Consider the following 19305-nt stretch of genomic DNA (forward strand, 5'->3'; position numbering starts at 1 on the left):
TCAAACCCTTTGAAGAACCTGTTCACCTCCTCGCCTGTGGTGGTGCTGCACCATAAACCACTGAAGGAAACAACACAAAAGGCTCTGAAAATACAGGTTTGTTTTGTTGTATTTACCCAGAAATCCCTGCGCTATAGTCCGCTTCCTGCTTTTGGAGCAGTCTCCAGTCCACTTTGCATTCACAAATTCATTTGAACCACTTCAGAGTTCATCTCAACTGAACCAAGATCTAGGTTTGAGGGCGGACAAGTGTTTGCTTTTTTTGGTCTGCATTAGAGTTTGAATATTCACTCACACCTCACCAAACAAACAAAGCTTTTTATACAAATGAACTCAATTTAAGTGGACCAAACGGCTGGTGAGAATGCACCTTTAATGTCTGTATGTGTTTATCTCTATGAACCGAAGACCAGTTCTTGTTTGTGTAAACAATCTGGGCTAGTGAAGTTGAATCTGATTCTTAACACACTTCCGTACAAAAATTGCCCTCCAGCAAATAACTCTGCATGTTTTTATTATCTTAAAGTCATAAAAATGACCAAGAAGGACTACTGGTAAATAACTCCGTCTTCAATAACTTATGCAAGAGTAGATGAGGTGAACTACATCCTTCTGCATGTTTCTTCAGGTAAATCCGGATCTCCAACATAGCCCCAAAACAGGCATTTACTGGAAGTCACTGTTTGTGTTGGACTTTCTCTCCTAGTTGGTTTGTGCAATGAAGATTTTATCAAGTTCAAATGTTAAAGGTAAAGGGTTACTCAACCCTTGATTAATAACTGTGGATCTTTCGTCTCTTTAAATACACAAAATCACCTTGGAGGATTAACTAAGCAGAACTTCACCTTTTTATACCAAAAACAAAGTCAGATACATTCAACATTATGATGAAAAATGTTTTATCTAAAATCTATCAATGTAGCATTTTCTTCCTGTGTTAGCATGGAGACTCTTGTTCTCCGAAACGGTCACAGGACAACCATGTTTGGTTAAAACTCTAAATTGACATTGAGTGATGGATGGATGGATGGATGGATGGATGGATGGATGGATGGATGGATGGATGGATGGATGGATGTGCTAAAATGTAACTTCTGTCTAAGGAAATGCTTGTTTCCTCAATACTACCAATGAGCATATTTTGATATATATTTGTGGCTTATTGCACTGATTGTTTTTCAGTTAGTCTTTAATACGTTGTTAGAAATGTAGAATAAAACATGTTGGTCAACTTTTAGGCTTAAAGGCACCTGCCAGCTCCTTGGTTCTTGTAGCGACATACATGCCAGCGACAAAACTGAATTTAACAGGTAAAGCGTTACAGAACATGTTCTAACCCTTGAACTTTTCCATATTGTCTACAGAACTTTGTGGGTATTGGGTGATTTACGGAGTTAGCGTTAGACTGACGCCAAGTAGGAAATGATTTACAAAAAAGGTTTTCATATTTCTCACAATAAATATCTAAAATGTATTGCACGCTTTTATTTCTAGGAATGGTTAATAGTCGATTCCCCATGATGATCATGTAAGTTTGAAGTGTGTGTCAAGCTGGCTGTTATGTTCCACTGATTTCATAATTTAATTTCACTGATGTTTTCTAATAAACTTCTATGATATTCACAAAACATCCAAATCTTTTTTGTTCTACTCTTGGAATTTGTATCAGTTTTGCCTAAATTCAAAGGTTTGTTATTGACTATTGAATACTAAATCATATGAGTAAAAGAAGACTTGATTTTGGGGTGTCATATTCAGAGGGTTGAATGTGGAGACAATACTTTTTGTTTCTGAAGGATTTTTTTTAGAAACCATGCATCACTTTCATTTAATTTGACCAATTATGCCACTTTGTGTTGGTCCATCCCTTAAAAAAAATCTAAAAATCCAGGAAAAGCTTGTGGTTGTGATGTGACAGTGTGATGAAGTTCAAGGAGCATGACTTCTTCTGCAAGGCACTGTAAATAAATATCAGTACTGAAAGGCTGATAAAAACATTTTACAGAAATTAGTGATAAGAAAGTTGTATTTTGTGATTAAAATATTTTTTCCTAATTGTCAAATGAAGTTGTAATGTTTCTGCTCATACTCTCACATTGTTCAATTTATAGCTGTTAGATGGTGTATAGATGAGACACATACTGTAAAAAACACAACATTTAATCAGGTTTTTTGTCAAACATTCCTTTTACAACCATTTTATGCCCTTAGGCCGGCTTAATAAAACTTCTTTAGAGGCACAAATGTTACGTGATATTTCAGAAAACGACTCATAATCTTTGATGAATATTTTGATGAATATTTACAGTATTCATCAAAAATACTGTAAATATTTTTTGCGGAGCCACCATTTTATTTCAATGTTTACATTTTGAAAGAGAGAGAAAAAAACAGACTTTTTAGTCTCAATCTATTGTGGAAATGCAATAAAATTGCATAAACTGCTAAATTCTACATTTTTTATTATATTATATGTATGTTCATAAACATTTGTTCATTCTGACCTAAGCATTAAGAGCTCTGTAAAAGGTCCAGAGATCCACTTAGGACTCCAGAGACACAGGCTGCAGACTCCTGGTCTAGTTTCTAGTTCAAACATCTTAGTATTCTTGAAATAAAACAAAGCTAACTTTCTAATAACTCTACAGCCAGATATGAGATTATTTTATGTCAATATTCTTAAATATAAAATAAAAGTACTAGTTCCACTGGCTGTTTTTTCACCCACTTGTAACGACAAATTTTCATGTCATAAGTGAAAAAACAAAAGTGAATGTTGACTTAAAGCCAAATCCTATATCTCGGTGAAAAGTTACTTGTAAGTTAGTTTTGTGTTATTTCTAGTGTCCTAAAACATTTGCACTAGAAACTAGACGTGAAATACTTGGTCAAATTTTGTGGTTTTGCAATGAATACAGAGTTTGGAGAGAGTGCTGGGAGTTTTTTCCCCGATTGAGAACACTTCTACAGTTGAATAACCAAATTTCTTTCTTTTCTTTTTTTACGGTAGAAGAATTTTTTTTTTTTTAAGTTCTATGGAGCGCTCTCAAATTTCCTCCTGTGACAGAACGTCCGTCTGACGCATGAGAGGTAGGTGTGTTAAATCGGCGCAGCCCCTTCTGTATGTCAGAGCATTCATAAATCTACGTCCAGCCAATGGGGAGGCGCGTGGTAATCCCAGCTGGGTGAGAAAAGACCCGGTCTTGAGTTCCGAGGATCTTTAATCTGCGGAGAGGAGACGGCGAGAGGAGACGGTCACGAAGAGTGGCTGCTGCTTCTGGGAGATGTCCGCTGGCTTTTGAGTAAACTTTCCTAACACCGAACCGCGTTCTGGATCTTTCTGTGAAGGGAAGCGACGCTCGATCCGCTGTCGTTTTAACTCTCCCACCACCATCCCAGCGCGCGAGAGGAGTGCTCGTGCCCCGCAGCAGTGTCCATCGACCCGCGGTCGTCATGTCGTCCGGTGATACCCCGGAGCAGAGTCGGCGGCTCAGCGTCCTGTCTTGGGATCAGGTGCGCCGCTTGGACTCCATCCTCGGGGAGAGCGTTCCCATCCACGGCCGCGGGAACTTCCCCACGCTGTCCGTGAAGCCCCGGCAGATCATCCAGGTGAGTTTGTGTGATTTTTTTTCCTTCTTCTTTTTTTATGATAAAGTTGGAAAAAGAAAATGTACAGAGCCGGTCCGTGATTCAGTAGGGCCCTGATTCAAAACTGCCCCCCATTTCCAGTTCAGATTATTCATTAAATAAAAAGGAATAAATAAAGTGCTCATTTGGTCTGACTGTTATATAAAGCACTGCAAAATTCAGACAGTCCAAACATAAATCAATTAGTTATTACTAGTTCCAGCAAGAACGATTCAGACAGTGAAAATAAGACAGTGAAATCATAACTATTAAACTAAAAGTATGTTCTTTGATTACTAGGACTGTGATTACCTGACTTCAGAGGATCACCAATAAACATAACACTAGGGGTGTCATACTGCATATTTTGGTATAGAGCCAATACTTGTTATTTAAGTTTGATATGTCATCAAACTCACTGTTAGATGTGTTTGATTACCATTTTATGATTTTGTGAAGACCTATGGCAGAATTTGGACCAAGTTTATGGGCGTCTCCAAAATTCTTCAAAGTGGAGGGAGGCGTTATGCCAAATTGACTTTTCTGAGCTTTACGTCTTGTTATGTTATGGAACAGATGATGGCAGTCTTATCCATTTAAATGTTCTCTTTGAATCAAACCATTCTGAAGTACCTGGAGTGTTGCTATGATTCTGTCAGGTTCGCTCACATCTCCAACAGTGTTGTTCCTAGCTTAACATACCTAGTGGAGTATTTTTATTCCACGTAAATAATTCGAAACTGTGAAATGTGAAGTCCAGAGATCTACTTTCTGTCTGAGAGGTCAGGTGTTGTTGGCGCCGCCTGCTGGCCTGGAGGAGAGGTGGCCTCAGCGGCAGCTTAATTTGATTCTGCCTAGGGCCGGCTCTGATAATGCGTATGACTTTGACATAGTCGAACTTGCAAATTCAAGCTTCAGAATATGCAACACTTTTTATTTACCTCCTGCACACTCTCATTAATATTAATTTAGTCAGGTGCTCTATTGCATAGAGTTTGAGTATTATCTTCATCCATTCCATACATATTAATTCTTATTTGAAAGTGTTGTTTGGATGACACTTCTCTGTTAATCAACTGTTCTTTTCTCTTTCACTGCAAAAGTACAAAATGGTACAATGTGGTTTTGGTCTAGTTTTTCATGCAAATATTTTAGTATGCTTGAAATAAGACTAAACTAAAGTATAAGTAACTTTTCAGCAAGATATAGGAACTATTTTAAGTCCATAATTCCTTAATAATGGAATTATGGACTTAAAATAGTCCATAATTCGTTTTCATCTAGTACGATGAAAACGTACTAGATTATTTCATTTATAATGAGATGTTTTTCCAATGTTATATAAGTGAAATAATCTGCCAGTGGAACTAAAACTTTTTAATCAATATTAAGGGATAATTACCTTAAAACAAACTCCTAAATCTTGCTGAAGTTAGTTTTGTCTTATTTCAGGTGTAGTAAGGTATTTGCTCTGGAAACTAGACCCAAAATACTTGGTAAGCGTTTGTGTTTTTGGAGTATTGGACACATTTAACTGCTCACACTAGTAACACAGACATGTGGGGATGAGCTAACACTGTGACTGCAGTTTTCCACTCGCTCACTTTTCCTCTAGTTCTTTTCAGATCATTTGATTTACTGGTTAAGGAAAAGCCTGTGCTGCCGTTATCAATGGATGTACTTCAGGTGGTGCTTTAATCCGCTGTATATTTCACTTTACATAATTCATATTTTCAGAAGTCATCCTGTCAGGGGTTGGGGGCGGAGGGGTGGAGCCCTTTAAAGCACACATGTGCTTTAAAGGGCTCTACCATCAAGGCAGACCCCAGCATCTGCTCCCAGCAGCCCCCCTGCTAATGTGTTTCCTTCATTTTACAGTCCTGTAGGCAACAGAGACCCCAAGCAGTTCTGTTTGCATGAACTGCTACATTTTTTTTTATGGACCTCTCAGAGAGAGCGGCTTTCGGAAAATTCACCCAGCGGTTCCCTCAAGTGTTCCACAGAGGCAATCTGTTGCTGCTGAAAAGCCCAATGGGATTTTTGTTGTGTTTCTGGCGCAACTTTTTTTTTTTGTCTATGGAAGGTGTGTGAGTTGTTTTTTTTTTTGTTTTTTTGTTGTTGTTTTTTGAGAAAGGGAGAATAAAACACATAATGATGTGTTTTAAAGGTTGCCAGGTCACAGAATGAATGTTCCAGATAAAACAATCTGAAAATTTGGTTTAATGCAGCTTGAAACGGTCTTTGGTGTAGATTAAGGTTTATTCGTTTTGATTACAACAGTCAGATATTTGATTTATTAAAACTTCTTTTTAAACACGCTCTGCCGCTATACAGACATCAAAGTTCAGGAAGCTGATTTGTGATTTGGAGCTTTAGATGTTCTTCCACACACATCAGCTTTGTTGCTCTACAGGTGTTGAGTTCTCCTTAAAGGGACAGCTTAGAATTTTTTGAAGCAAGGTTTTAATAAAGGATTAGAGCAGTAAATGTCTCACCTGCAGTAGATTTCTCTCTTGGCGTTTTTAATTAGTGGAAATTCAGATTAGTTGGTGGACAACGTCATAGGAGTTTATGGGAGTTTTATGAGCCTTTAAACTATCATTACATAAGCATTGGGTGTCTTATTTATCCGCAAACCAATAATTATTTACACAATAAATGGAGGGTGGAGGCGGTGCGCCACAAATGATCTTCCTATGTGGAACACACATTGAACACAGAATGCCTAAAACATTTCCAATCATTGATTCATTTTTTATATTTATTTCTTTGTTTCTTATTTATTTACTTATTTGTTGGACATTTTCTTCATACAGGTTGCCCCCTGGAGATCCAAGATCTCATTTACAGCTGAGAGACATGTTTTGATAAAATACCAAAAGAAATAAATGGGGAAAAAAACAAAAACAAACAAACAGCAGCAATGCAAGTAATTAAGAAATTTGACTCAAATAAGCTGGTAAAACATCTGATAGTCAATCTGACTGTAAATGCTGTACATGTTCTCAGCACATGTTTCAGACAGGAAACATCCAACGTCCGCTTCCAGTGCAAATAATCGCCGCCTCGTGTTTAAATGGCGCCACACTGAGGGACTAACCAGGCTGGATTTCTACTAAATGAAGACATTAAGAGGATTATCTGCTACTCATCAAATGCACGTTGCAAATCTTGTGTTCTTGATATCTGTTGGTAAAAAAAACAACCAATGGAGAAATGTGTGTTGTTTTTAGACAAGTGTTGGCTGGGTATGATGTCAAGTTACAAAGCAAACCAAGTATAATTTGGGCTTTGATCAACTTAAGCCATGTAAACAGAGTTCGGTTTAATCAGCAGCAGATGGAATTAAATTTGAAATCCCTTGTAAAATGTATGAATCACTGTGGACCAAGTGATTGTTGGTATTAAACAGTGCAGCACATTGTTCTGACACGGCAGCCAACAGCATATGGCCACAGGTTGTCAACAACAAAATCAAAAGCCTTCACAGTACGGCGTTGCAACATTTCCGACCGTTTTTGTGCTTTGTTAAAATACGCTAATCGAATTAGCTCGTGTGGATATCTCAGTGAGAAACTCTGCTTGTTTGTAGTGACTTGCTGCTGACTTTTTGAGACGTCAGCAGTCGTTTTCAGGACAAAAAGAGAAAATAAATAAAAATCCCTCCCTGCGTTTGCCTCCGGCGTGGAAATTTTGTCCACAAACGGTTACGAAAATGGACTGCACCTCTTTTATAGCGGGAGCAGGTGCTCACTATTTCAAATGAATTGCCCCGGATTGATAAAAACGGAAAGAACACAAAGTTCGGAACGGCACAAAACCATCAGAAAATTCAACAAAGCCACATGTGTGCACAACTTCAAAGTGGAACAGATTCATTGAAAGTTCTGATCCCCGGTTTCATGGACACCCTCATATTTCTAAATTAAAAACACAGTCTCAAATCTTAAAGTAATCCCCCCAAAAATCTGTACTTTTTAGATTTTGGCCTGGTGTTGCCCAACCCATCTTCGTTGTTTCAAAGAGTCGATACTTTATCGCATTGGAAGAAAGGGGAAAGTATGAAAATCCATTTCACGGTTCAGACTCCAGAGATGATTAAACTTCTTGGCTGACTCTTTTCAGCAGCTTTTAGGCTTCTGTTGTTTAATCTTTCATACATGGATTTTTTTTACAGGGCTGGTAAAAGGCTTTACTGTTTCTCCTGTTTTTAATTCTGTCTTCAATTGCTGGAGAAATTCAGCTTTTTGGAAATATTTCAGCTCTCGAAAGTAACAGAAACTGAAGTTCCCAAGATAAGAGCGATCTGTCTGTCAAAGCACTCAACCTCAGGCTAGAGTGTTTAAATTTCTTTTTTACTAAATTTGTATGTATTAATCTAAATTATTGAATCCTAAAGATTTCACTCTGTATTTTAGCCATGGCTATCATATTGTGAGAGTTTCAAACTGCCCCATTTCAATTTCTAGGCAAAGTAAGACATCCTAACACCACAACTATGCATTTTAATGAGCTTTTAGAGTCTTTTCTAGGACATTCTGGTCACTCGTCTTTGTAGAATTGTTGTAATTCATTCACTTTGGAGCGTGAACGACTTTTTAAGGTCACAGCATCTCAACGGGTTTCAGGTCAGGACTTTGGCAAGGCCACTCCAAAGTCTTCATTTTGTTGTTTTCCAGCTGTCCAGAGGTGGAATTGTTGCCGTGTCTCTGAAACTTTTTGGAATCTCGACATGAGTCTGGCTTTTGAGGATCTTCTGGTGTTCTTCACTTTAACATGCAGGTGCCATTTAAGTGATGGCTTGATTGAAAACAGGTGTGGCAGTAGTCAAGTCTGGGCCTGATAAACCAAAGTTAAGTGATGTGGAAGGAGGAAATCACTTTTTCCACACAGGAACATGTAGGTTTTGATGTTTTTTTTCTCATTTTAAAACTGCATTTTTGTGTTTACTTGTTGTGTCTTTGACTAATATTTAAATTGCTTTGATGTTCTGAAACACAGAAGCAAGTCAAACACGCAAAGAAACAAAAAAACCAACAAAAAAACAAAATAGAAACTCAAGAAGGGGGCAAACACTTTTTCAAACCACTGTAGATGAGATCATGCTGTATTCTGGTGACAGCAGATTTTGTGTTTGTGTATAAAAACATGGTTTATGTGTCATATGAACTGCCTCCACTTCCCACTGAGATGAGCATGTGTGAAAAATGTTTGAGTCTAGTCTTCAGTCTCCTAAGGGGAATAAATCGGCTCATTCTCTCCACCTTATTGTCTGGGCCTGTTGACCTCTGCTGCAGGGGTCTGCCATAGTTCACTGTGAGATGGACTTTGCTGTCAGACTTTACTTTCTTGCCTTTTAAATAAGTGCTCTCTGGCTTTGAACCTGTTGAGCCCCCCCCTGCTGCTCCAAATGGATGGCGCAAGTTTACTTTTTCTAGCAATTGTGAAAATTATCTTTGCAGGTCCAGCTAAAGCTGCCCTGCGACAGACTGGCGACCTGTCCAGGGTGTACCCCGCCTCTCGCCCGGAACGTTAGCTGGAGATGGGCACCAGCACCCCTCCCGACCCCACTGAGGGACAAGGGTGTTCAGAAAATGGATGGATGGATGGATGGTCCAGCTAAAGCACATAAATACATGATGACTCAACAAATACTTATGGTAGATAGCAGAACTTGTAGTAATGGGAAGGAGTATTTTATGGGATACAGCAACATGACTTGAAAAAATGTAACAAGTAACAGTGGAACTAAATCAGATTTATTTTTCACCATTTAAATCGGTGGATAAGTTAGAGATACAAATATTTAATTAAGTCACACATGTAAGGCCACAATTTCTTCCACCTTAAAGGGGCAGTGTTACGTTTTCCAGACACATAGTGGTATTTTGTAGCATAATCAAGTAACTATGTTACCTTCAGTTGTGTAAAATATTTTTATACATCAAAAATGACTTAAAAGTCTTTTTACTTTGTAATTTAACGCCTTGAAATTGGGGCTCTGTCTCTTTAAAAATTCCTCTTTCTGAAAATCCGCTTTCAGGAAGTCTTCACAACATGGCTCCTCTATTATCCCTTTAACAACATTTTTACCAACGTTACTCTGAGAAGTAGCTCCTACCATGAGCTCAGCTTATGCTCAGTTCCACTGGGTGTTTGCTAATCGCTCCTGGCTAGTCTGAAGGAGCTGAGTGGAGGAGTTAAAAAGGGGAAGGGGAGCTTCTGTGTGAGGTGGAAACTTGACAATTTATCAACTGCAGCTTGGAGGAGGAGGTTCGTTCTTGAAGGCGGAGCTAGGTCCACCCAGGCGTTTTGCTCAGCTGTATGGTTGCCACGGGACATTAAAAGATTTCACAAACATGCATGAAAGAGTCAAAACAGCACTCTGTGTTTGTTTTTAACGAGGGAATAACATAACATTATGTAAAGCACAAAAACATAGATTTTTACATGATATTGCCCCTTTAAGCTTGTCATGTCACATGAGGCGTCCGCATGAGGCAGATGGAAGCAGTTTAGTCATCAAGCCTTACCATACCATAGTGGATGATGGCATTAGTAGCTGACCCCCTTACCCTCCTCCTCCACCCTTCACCACCCTCGACCCACTTTCCTTCAGCAGCAGATTCGTCCACGGCCCACATTTGAATACCATCTGTTTGTGGTCAGGCTGGGAGTGAGCGCTGGGAGCAGTGGAGGAAAAACTTCTACTGTTAATGACACCTCTGCACTCTAAGACTTATTTAACATCAGCAGTCATCAAACCACAGCCGGAACCCACGACAGTGGCTCATGTTGCTCCCTCTGGTGGGCTGTTCCGCAGCCTCCATATTGCGTCACACGACACAATGGCAAACGCAGACGCTCGACCAAAGGGCTTCGTAGCCGGAGGGGAAGGCAGTGGGGAGACTCTGGAACTGCTCTGTCATGGACAGTAGTGCCTGGATATGAATCAGACCGTGAGGAATGGATTACTGACCGTTATAATGCTGTGCAACAGGCCCGTGAGGTAAGCAAAGACCAGATGCTATGGTCGTCAGCGTCCGACTCGCCGGGCTGTGGACCAACCAGCCACTCTGCTTTTGTTGAGGCTGAGGAAAATGAAGACACCACGTGCTCCCAGAGGAGGGCACTAGGAGAAATATAGCCTTCAAATCTAGTTTTTTTTCACGGTGATGATAGAACACGGTGTCTTGTAAAAGCATTTAAATACTTAAACATTTCTTTCATCTTTTAGACAAAAGCTTAGCACAAATAATAGGTTGCTAAGAAAATGAATTTTAAAAAAGAATTTAGTAATGCCATCGAATAAAAATAAATTATGAAAATAAAGTCATATTATCTTAACCATAAGATGGTACGGGAGTAAATTTGTATTACTACGAGGATAAAAAGTCAAATATTACAACTTTATTCTCACATTATTTTGATTTCATTCTCATAGGACTTTGTTCTCATAGTACTATGGCATTATTCCAATAATATGAGTTTATGGTCATAATATGACTATTTCTCATAACCAGGTGTTGTAACCACCCGACTAATCCATACATGAAAAGAAACCACAACTAACAAGTTCAGAAATTAAGTTATGTGTAGTAACGCCTGGTGAAAATTTCATGTTAATATCACTTCTAGAAATATGTTAACTGTTTGACCCACTGCATAGCTAAATATCATCAGCATAACAGTGAACATTTATATATTACTATATATATGTTTTTTCCACACATGTATAGTAAAAAGACTTGGCCCAATTTAAATTATAATCTCATTTACTGGCATCAGATTTAGCATGCTGGCCATACTAAAATGATAAAATTTGAAATGGTAAAGTAATTGAACACACGTTGGTGCTGCAAAGATGGAGGCGAACTGAGCAAATTAAATCAACCCCCGGTTGTACCGAGTTGTTCTCATAACATTAACTTTATACAGTCCACTCAAAACTCTGCTGCGCCTGGAATCTCCCTAAATTTGTCTCTTGGATATAATTTAGTCAAATAAAGCCAGAGTGATCCGAGACATTCTGTGAGTCCTCGACGCGATGGAACAAATACTTCATTGACCCAAAACAAAACAAAAACTCTCAACTGCTACCAGCACACAGGTGGAACGACCACCCATGCGAAGACATTTCTGGGAAGGTTTTCTGACCAGAGGAAAAACCATCATCATTGTCATCATCCCCTGCTGCTCGCCAGGCTACTGTGTGACTTGACTGCTGTGGAGGGAATTGAAGGTCAGGGTGCTGCTCGATCTCAGCTGCCATTCGCTTGGCAAGATCGTCTGACTCACTGCCTAGAGCTTTTCGTTGGTGTCCAGGGAGCTGGGGGCTGGTAAATAGTTGTGTAATTTCAAACTTCCATAATAAAAACACATCCAGACCACAACTTTTAATGAAATAGCTGAGGAAACTATTGAGACAGCAGGACTGGAGTGGAGAGACTGTTATTTGTTGCCAAGGCGTTGTCAACACCAGACAGTCTGGTGTGTTTGCGGCTCTGTTTTACAAGGCTTCTTTGCTCCGGCATTGGCGGAAGTGTCTCCCCTTGCTGCGCTTACCAGGTGCTGGAGCGTCATGGGGGAAATACACTAGTCTGTTTCATGACTTGTTATGGATGTCATGCCAGATGGAGAGTCGGGGTCTGGGGTTCTGCTCCTCACAGGACAGACGGATGGATTGGGACGTGCCGTTAACTCAGACCCACTTTTAAAACTGAGGTCAGAGATTTTGTGAAGCCATGAGTAATTTCTTCCCACATCCAATATATATTTTTTTATTAGTTGGATTGTGTGTTTTTTTTTTTTTTTTTTTTTTACATTTTCAAGCATAAATGGGACTGTATAAACAACTCGCCATCCTTCAGATGTTAAGTTTCTAAGACAAAAATAAAAAAACACATCAAATGTGGAGATGATCTTTTTTTCTTGACAGTACTAGACATAAACTGGTGTCTGGTATCAGCTGGATGAATAGAAAGCCTCTGAATTTTTATGCGTTTATTCACCTTCTTACGCAACAAAGTGGAGTGCCTCTTGGTTCTTTTTTAGGGTGAGACTGTTTTAAAATCAAATCTGGCAACAAACTACGACAATCAGCATGTCTGTCCATTGTCCATCACAGATCCATCTAAACGGGATGTACAACAAGAATATCGAAATGTAATCCATTCAGTAAATGTGGCCAAATGATATCCAAGAGGATCACGGTGATGGCTGCTGGGGGGTTTGAAAGACTTCAACATCCGCAATGTTGCCTTCAACTCTGCAGATACTGAAGACAGCTAGAGATGCCTTTGGGATCCCACAGGCAATCAGAAACCTTGATGAGGCTTTAAGGAATTGCCTAAGACCCTATGAAGTATCTATGAAGACGAAAGCAGGTCCTGGGAAGACGACCAGATGGTTAAAAAAATCCTTCGCCCTCCCACTCCTCAGATGAACTGCAGGAATATGAATACAACCAAAGGAAAAAGTAAAAGCCACTGATATTAAGACGAGAAAATGTCTCACAATGCATGCAGGTTATTCATCTAAAGTCCAGTACCCTTAGATTGTTCACTTATGGTTGCGTTTCACTAGAACCTAGCAGTGTAGCTCGACTCGGTTCAGCTCTACTCAACAGAGTTTGAGTAGTTTTCCATTACAATTGTGTAACAGCTGTTGTGGGTGGGGGTCATCTTAGAGTTGGGCGGCCCCAGAGTCTGAAAAGTAGCATGACAAGATCTGTACAACACAACCCAACAAGCTATGTTGAACATCCTACTCAGTCTGTGGTTTTTTTGAGAATTACTGGCTGTTGTGAGATTTTACAAATGGCAGGTTGGACGTAAGGGTGTCGCTCTCATGATGCAACCAGTGACTGCATGACCTAGACAATCGGTGACCGACAGTCTTCTGACTTCTTGTTTTCATCCCAAACAAGCAGGCTTGGAGTCTAAGCAAAGTAGGTTCTAAAACCGACGCCTACATTTGTATGTGGACCAGAGATCAATTAGACCTTCCAAATGAACTGGACTTCTTAGGCAAACTAACTAGAATTTGATTAAAGCGGACTAAACAAGGCTGGTGAGAATGCACTTTTAGTTGACAATTGAATTTGGTAAATAAGAGCCTTAGTATTTAACTACATAAAACGTAGCTTGTTTTATATTGAATTTATGACCAGTTACATGGTCACAGTTTAATTCAGCAGCTGAGCGGCTAATATTATGTTGGAATAAAGTACCTGTTCTTTTGTGTAAAGTCGCTACAGTATTTCTTTACCATCTTCCTATTTCGTAATCAGGTCACTTTGATTTAAAGTGCTGGTCTCTGAAGAATGATGAAGCTTTTTTAGTCTTTTCTCTAACTCAGCAACATGGGGTCAGAATTTCTGACTTAAATTGCAATTAAACCAAGCCAACTTCTAAAACCAAGTGTGGGGATTTAAGAAATAACCCAGCACTTTTTATTTGCACTTTGACATCTGTTTGTGCTGAAATCCATAACTACAAGACAGCGATGATGGATCCCTAAGGCTCAGTGAAAGTTTTTAAATGGCCAGCTGTGTTTTGAGTTTTTGAGCTTCAGTGGTTTAGTCAAACTGACAGGAAACATGAATGTGTCTGCACTGTTCAGAAATGTTCCTAACTCTCCCAGCAGAGCAGCGTGGGCTCCAGTCTTCAAATAAACCATCTTCTCAGTCAGTGAGGGTTTGTGTCTGCTGTTGCTTTCCTGTGCAGTCGATCAAATCAGTCTGCTAAACCAGGTTTTTGCTTTCCTAGAGATCTGCTTTGCAGTATGTGGGACAGTGTCACCCGCAGGCAGCAGATGGCTATCTCTGGTGTCATTATTTTTGGGTGATGTATCACATTTTTCTAGGCAGCCGTCTTACTGTTGGTGCTCTGGAGCAGGTTGCTGAAACAGAATCTGACTCATGGACTTAGTACCACTTGATTTGACAGGAATTCTACAAAAAAATAAAAGAAAAGTTTTCAAATTTCTTCACCTTTTTTACATTTCGTTAAGTTACAAAATGTAGCTTCACAAAATGTCAAGTTACTTTTGTCACTTGCTACATTTATTTCATACATGGATAGATAAAGTAACAATATTTAAATTACTTGGATACTGTAAATATACTGTAGACAGATGAAATTAATATATTTTACTTTATGGATAGATCTGATCAACCAGAGGAACACATAGTAGAGCATAAGTTTGGGTCAGAATTAAATTATTATCTTACTAAATATGTGAAAATATGTGGAAAGGTGTGTTTTATTTTAGCATAAAATAAAAAGTTTAACTATTTACCCCAGAATACATCTAATTAGTAAATAGCCTGTGTTTCCATCATTTAACTGCAATAAAAATACAACTGTTTTGAGAAAATTTTAGGCATCAAATGGCCATCATGGCTGTCACTGTTTAGGTGTCATTGTTAGACTAACACAATAAAAAAGAGAATGCATCTCCAACTTAATATTTATTTATTTATTTATTACAAGTAAGTTTTGTCAAACTTACTTCATTTATGTTTCTTTAACTTGACAACATAAATTCTCTTGGATAAACCTAATTTGATGACTTGTGACCAATTAACAAGCAATATATTCAAGTTGGATCATTTGTTTTCTTTGTTCAGTGTAGAAAAATCTGTGTTAGCCATGCACTCTATAAATCTTACCTTTATGGGAGAATTTAAAAAGTCCTTGAAGGCTCTTATTGGACAAAACCCATAAGAAGTCCTATTTACCACAAGCAAGATGTGTATTTAGTCAAATAAGAACAAAATTAAACAGTTTGGCCTTTCTGTGAAACATAATTTTTAGTGAAGCATTAGAGGTGTGCGATTCTGCATTTTGTTATGAATCTGATGAGTAAATAACAGGAGCTGATGCTGATCAGCTGATCATTATGATTATTTAAGTATCATCAAACTTCTGATCTTTTTGCATTTCTCTGGTTTCCCTTTTGAATTATTTTTGGTAAAAACCTTGGACAGAATTTAGCTAAAGTTCATGTGTATAAACACACTAATAGCATGTTCTCATAAACAGAAACAATAGAATCACAATGCAATCTTTTTGGATGTATAAACCCTGAAGACTTACCTTGACTTGTACCTTCTTATAATCACATCTCTCAATTTTCTGTCTCCTCCTCTGTGTGTTTCAGGTGGTCAGAGCTCGTCTGGAGGAGAAGGGCGTGGCTGTGCGTGACGTGAAGCTGAACGGCTCTGCAGCCAGCCACGTGCTTCACCAGGACAACGGCCTCGGCTACAAAGACCTGGACCTAATATTTGGCCTCCGTCTTTCTGATGATAAGACATTTCGCCTGGTGAAGGACGTGGTGCTGGACTGCCTGGTGGACTTCCTGCCTGAAGGCGTGTGCAGGGAGAGAATCACAGCCCTGGCCCTGAAGGAGGCGTATGTGCAAAAACTTGTGAAAGTTTGCAACGACACAGATCGCTGGAGCCTCATCTCACTGTCCAACAACACTGGCAAGAATGTGGAGCTAAAGTTCGTCGACTCCCTGAGGAGGCAGTTCGAGTTCAGTGTGGACTCCTTCCAGATCTCGCTGGACTCGTTACTGCTGTTCGACCGTTGCTCGGAGACGGCAATGTCCGAGACCTTCCACCCTAGCGTGCAGGGTGAGAGCATGTACGGAGACTTTGAGGAAGCCCTGGAACACCTCCGCTCCAGAACTATCGCCACCCGAAACCCCGAAGAGATCCGGGGCGGCGGCCTGCTCAAGTACTGCCACCTGCTGGTGCGCAGCTTCCGTCCGTCTTCGGAGAGCCACATGAAGCAGATGCAGCGCTACATGTGCTCACGCTTCTTCATCGACTTTCCCGACATAGCAGAGCAGCAGTGGAAGCTGGAGGCGTATCTCCAGAACCACTTTGTGGGAATCGAGCACAAGCGCTACGAGTACCTGCTGACGCTGAGGCAGGTGGTGGACGAAAGCACTGTGTGTCTGATGGGCCACGAGCGGCGCCAGACGCTGGCTCTAATATCCGCCCTGGCTCTGCGTGTCATGGCCGAACACAATGCCATCCCCGCCCTGTCCAACATCACCTGCTACTACCAGCCTGCTCCCTACGTCAGAGACGTCAACTTCAGCAACTACTACGTGGCACAGGTTCAGTCCATGTCCGTGCGCAGTAACTCTTACCAGACATGGCTGCCTTGCAGCTGAGGACCATCTTTAGGAATATGTGGACATATTTTTGTTTGACCTTTAAGTTGTTATTAGGTGAGCATGTTTTGTTGTTTTGATTTCTCCGCTGCCTCCACAACAGGTGTTGGTGTTGCATTGTGGCTCTGGCTCTGCTGGATCAACTGGGATTCTGGATGGTACGGGTCACACAACGCACAGACCCAGTGGATGTAAAATATCACCAACTAGTACTAAACTAATGAGTCAGGCTGAGGCTTGGACCAGCCTGAGGTTCTTGCAATATAACGTGGCGTAATATTAAGCTATTTATACAGAAATAAAACAAACAATCTGAAGTGATTAAATTGCTTAGACTACAAGATAATATATTAGTTATGACATCTGTTATAGCGTTATCTATAACTCGTGTTTTTATTTTGATTCATAGACTTAAGAAGATATATGAAGTAAACTCCCAAAACATTTAGTACAAGTTTAAGGGCAAATATGGTTATTGGAAATAAATCCTGTGTCTTTCTGCTATCCTGATATTGTATTAAACTGATATTCGCTGGTCAGGCCCATCCATCCATACCACCATACATCCATCCGTTTGCCATTGCAGGGTGGTGAGGGATCTGGTGTCTGTCTCCAGTGACCTTTGAGTGACAGACTGGGTACACCCAGCACAGAACGCCAGTCCATCTCAGGACTAGTCATGTAATACCATCGTCTTAATAAGAGTGATGGGTTGTGCTTCTTTGTTTTCTTTATATTTGTGACAAAAAACAAACAGTCAGATTTGCCTTCCTAGTACATGTTAGGATCCTGTAGGATCCTACAGGATCTACAGGCTGAGTGTGCCCAACTTGAACAAGTAGAAGCCATGGCTATACTAGCAAAAACAACTCGGGAAAACAATCGGAGTCGCTCCGTCCAATACTCCGGTCCGTCATTTCCGATGTCCGTCATAGTGCCTCAACATGATTAGGTAGCGTAGCTGCAACCAACAGAAGCAGCTGAAATGAGTTTTCAGATCTGTCGTCCAGGGGCAGCCCTGGTGTCTGGTGGGCCTTTAACCCTCGTGGTTCAGCTCTACCTGAACCACCTCAGGTAGAGCTTAGGTGGTTCAGACATCTGATATTTCCTCTTTTACTGTTCCGTATTTCTTGTTCGACAACCTTGAGTGACTTGAAAGGCACCTTCAAATAAAATGCATTATTAGTATGATAAGGCCTTTGGAGGCTTTGCAGGTATGACCCATCAGAAGGACAGTTCAGGAAGGCCCAGAACTCACTGGAATATCCTGGTCTGTTTTGGGAACCCCTTGGGAACCTCCAGAATGAGCTGGAGGAAGTCGGAGAGGAATGTCTGGCTGACCCTTCCTGGACATTTTGTCCTTTAGACTCGAGCTAGGGGTGAACCAAAGACACTGGATGTACGGATGGAACATGAAAGCTCATTGAGCTTTGTAGCAACGATTCCACCTCATGTCATTTACGAAGCATTCCTCGTGAACGCGTCATTTATTTGTTATTCTCATTCTGCCAGCGAACAGAACGTGGGAAGTAATTGTTTGGGTTCATCTAGTCAACATACTGGTCGGGGTCCAGAGCCGTGGGTGAGCCAGAATGCAGTCCGCCCTGTGGTGGAGGAGGGAACGTGACACTGTGGAGACTACAGACATTTGTGTAGACAGTACCTCTGCAGCAATTTGGTTTTGGCTAAAAATTCACATCTCAAGACCCGGTTTGGACAAAAATCCTGCTTTTGTTTTCCTTTTTAATGCCAAATTGTTTTGTAAATCCAAAAACCTAAGTTATTTTGATTAAACTGCTGTATAAAAAGATGAGGGTGTGGGTAAAATGAAACCTATAATCAATGTGTTTTTTGCTCTGTTGACGGCCTTTAACCCTCGTGGAAGTGCCGGGGAAAAATACAAAGGGTTCATATGTGAGAGGAACGTTGCTACTTCGGTTTGTTTTTTGATTAGAGGCTTGGCGGAAATGTAAATAGTTGGAAGTGAGTCTGAAAGCAGTTTTGTGCGTGTTGTTCTCTCTGTGGTTTCAGCTGAACTGACTGGGAGGAGAGAGGAGGCAAAAGAAGTACTCTCTTGTGTAGCACCAGAAATAAAGACTGTAAATGGTTCCAAGTGCCTAAATATTATCTTCTTTTAATTAGTTGCTATGTAAGATTTATGTTTTAACCTTTTGTTTCAGGGTTTTGTTTCCTTTGAGTTTTTTTCATTAAAACACCTCAACAGCTGGAAGACGAGTGTGTTTTGGTCTTTCTTTTCATCCACCCTCACACCAACAGAACCAAAAATAAATGAACTCATATTAATCTGTAAAAGTGATTTCATTTTTTTTTTTTTTTACAAACTATTCTGGAGATCACCACATTTTTATTGGAAATGTTTGTGTATTTAGGATGGTTAAAAATGTCTCACTAACAGGGTTACCATGCATAAAGATGATTCATATTATTGACTTTTTTTTTTTCAAACAGTTTCAGACAGATCTCTAGTAG

General features: G+C 40.0%; 1 protein-coding gene across 1 annotated transcript; it reads left to right on the forward strand.

Moving 5' to 3' along the window:
- The first annotated feature begins 3126 nt into the window (after nucleotides 1-3126).
- LOC103142358 (protein FAM46A-like) lies at nucleotides 3127-19043 on the forward strand. The gene is made up of 2 exons (XM_007558388.2): nucleotides 3127-3609; nucleotides 15793-19043. The coding sequence occupies exons 1-2, from the start codon at nucleotides 3454-3456 to the stop codon at nucleotides 16813-16815; spliced, it is 1179 nt and encodes a 392-aa protein (XP_007558450.1). The 5' UTR covers nucleotides 3127-3453; the 3' UTR covers nucleotides 16816-19043.
- The last annotated feature ends 262 nt before the right edge of the window (nucleotides 19044-19305 follow it).

Source organism: Poecilia formosa, unplaced genomic scaffold, assembly GCF_000485575.1.
Source record: "Poecilia formosa unplaced genomic scaffold, Poecilia_formosa-5.1.2 Scaffold96, whole genome shotgun sequence".
Classification (NCBI taxonomy): Eukaryota; Metazoa; Chordata; class Actinopteri; order Cyprinodontiformes; family Poeciliidae; genus Poecilia; species Poecilia formosa.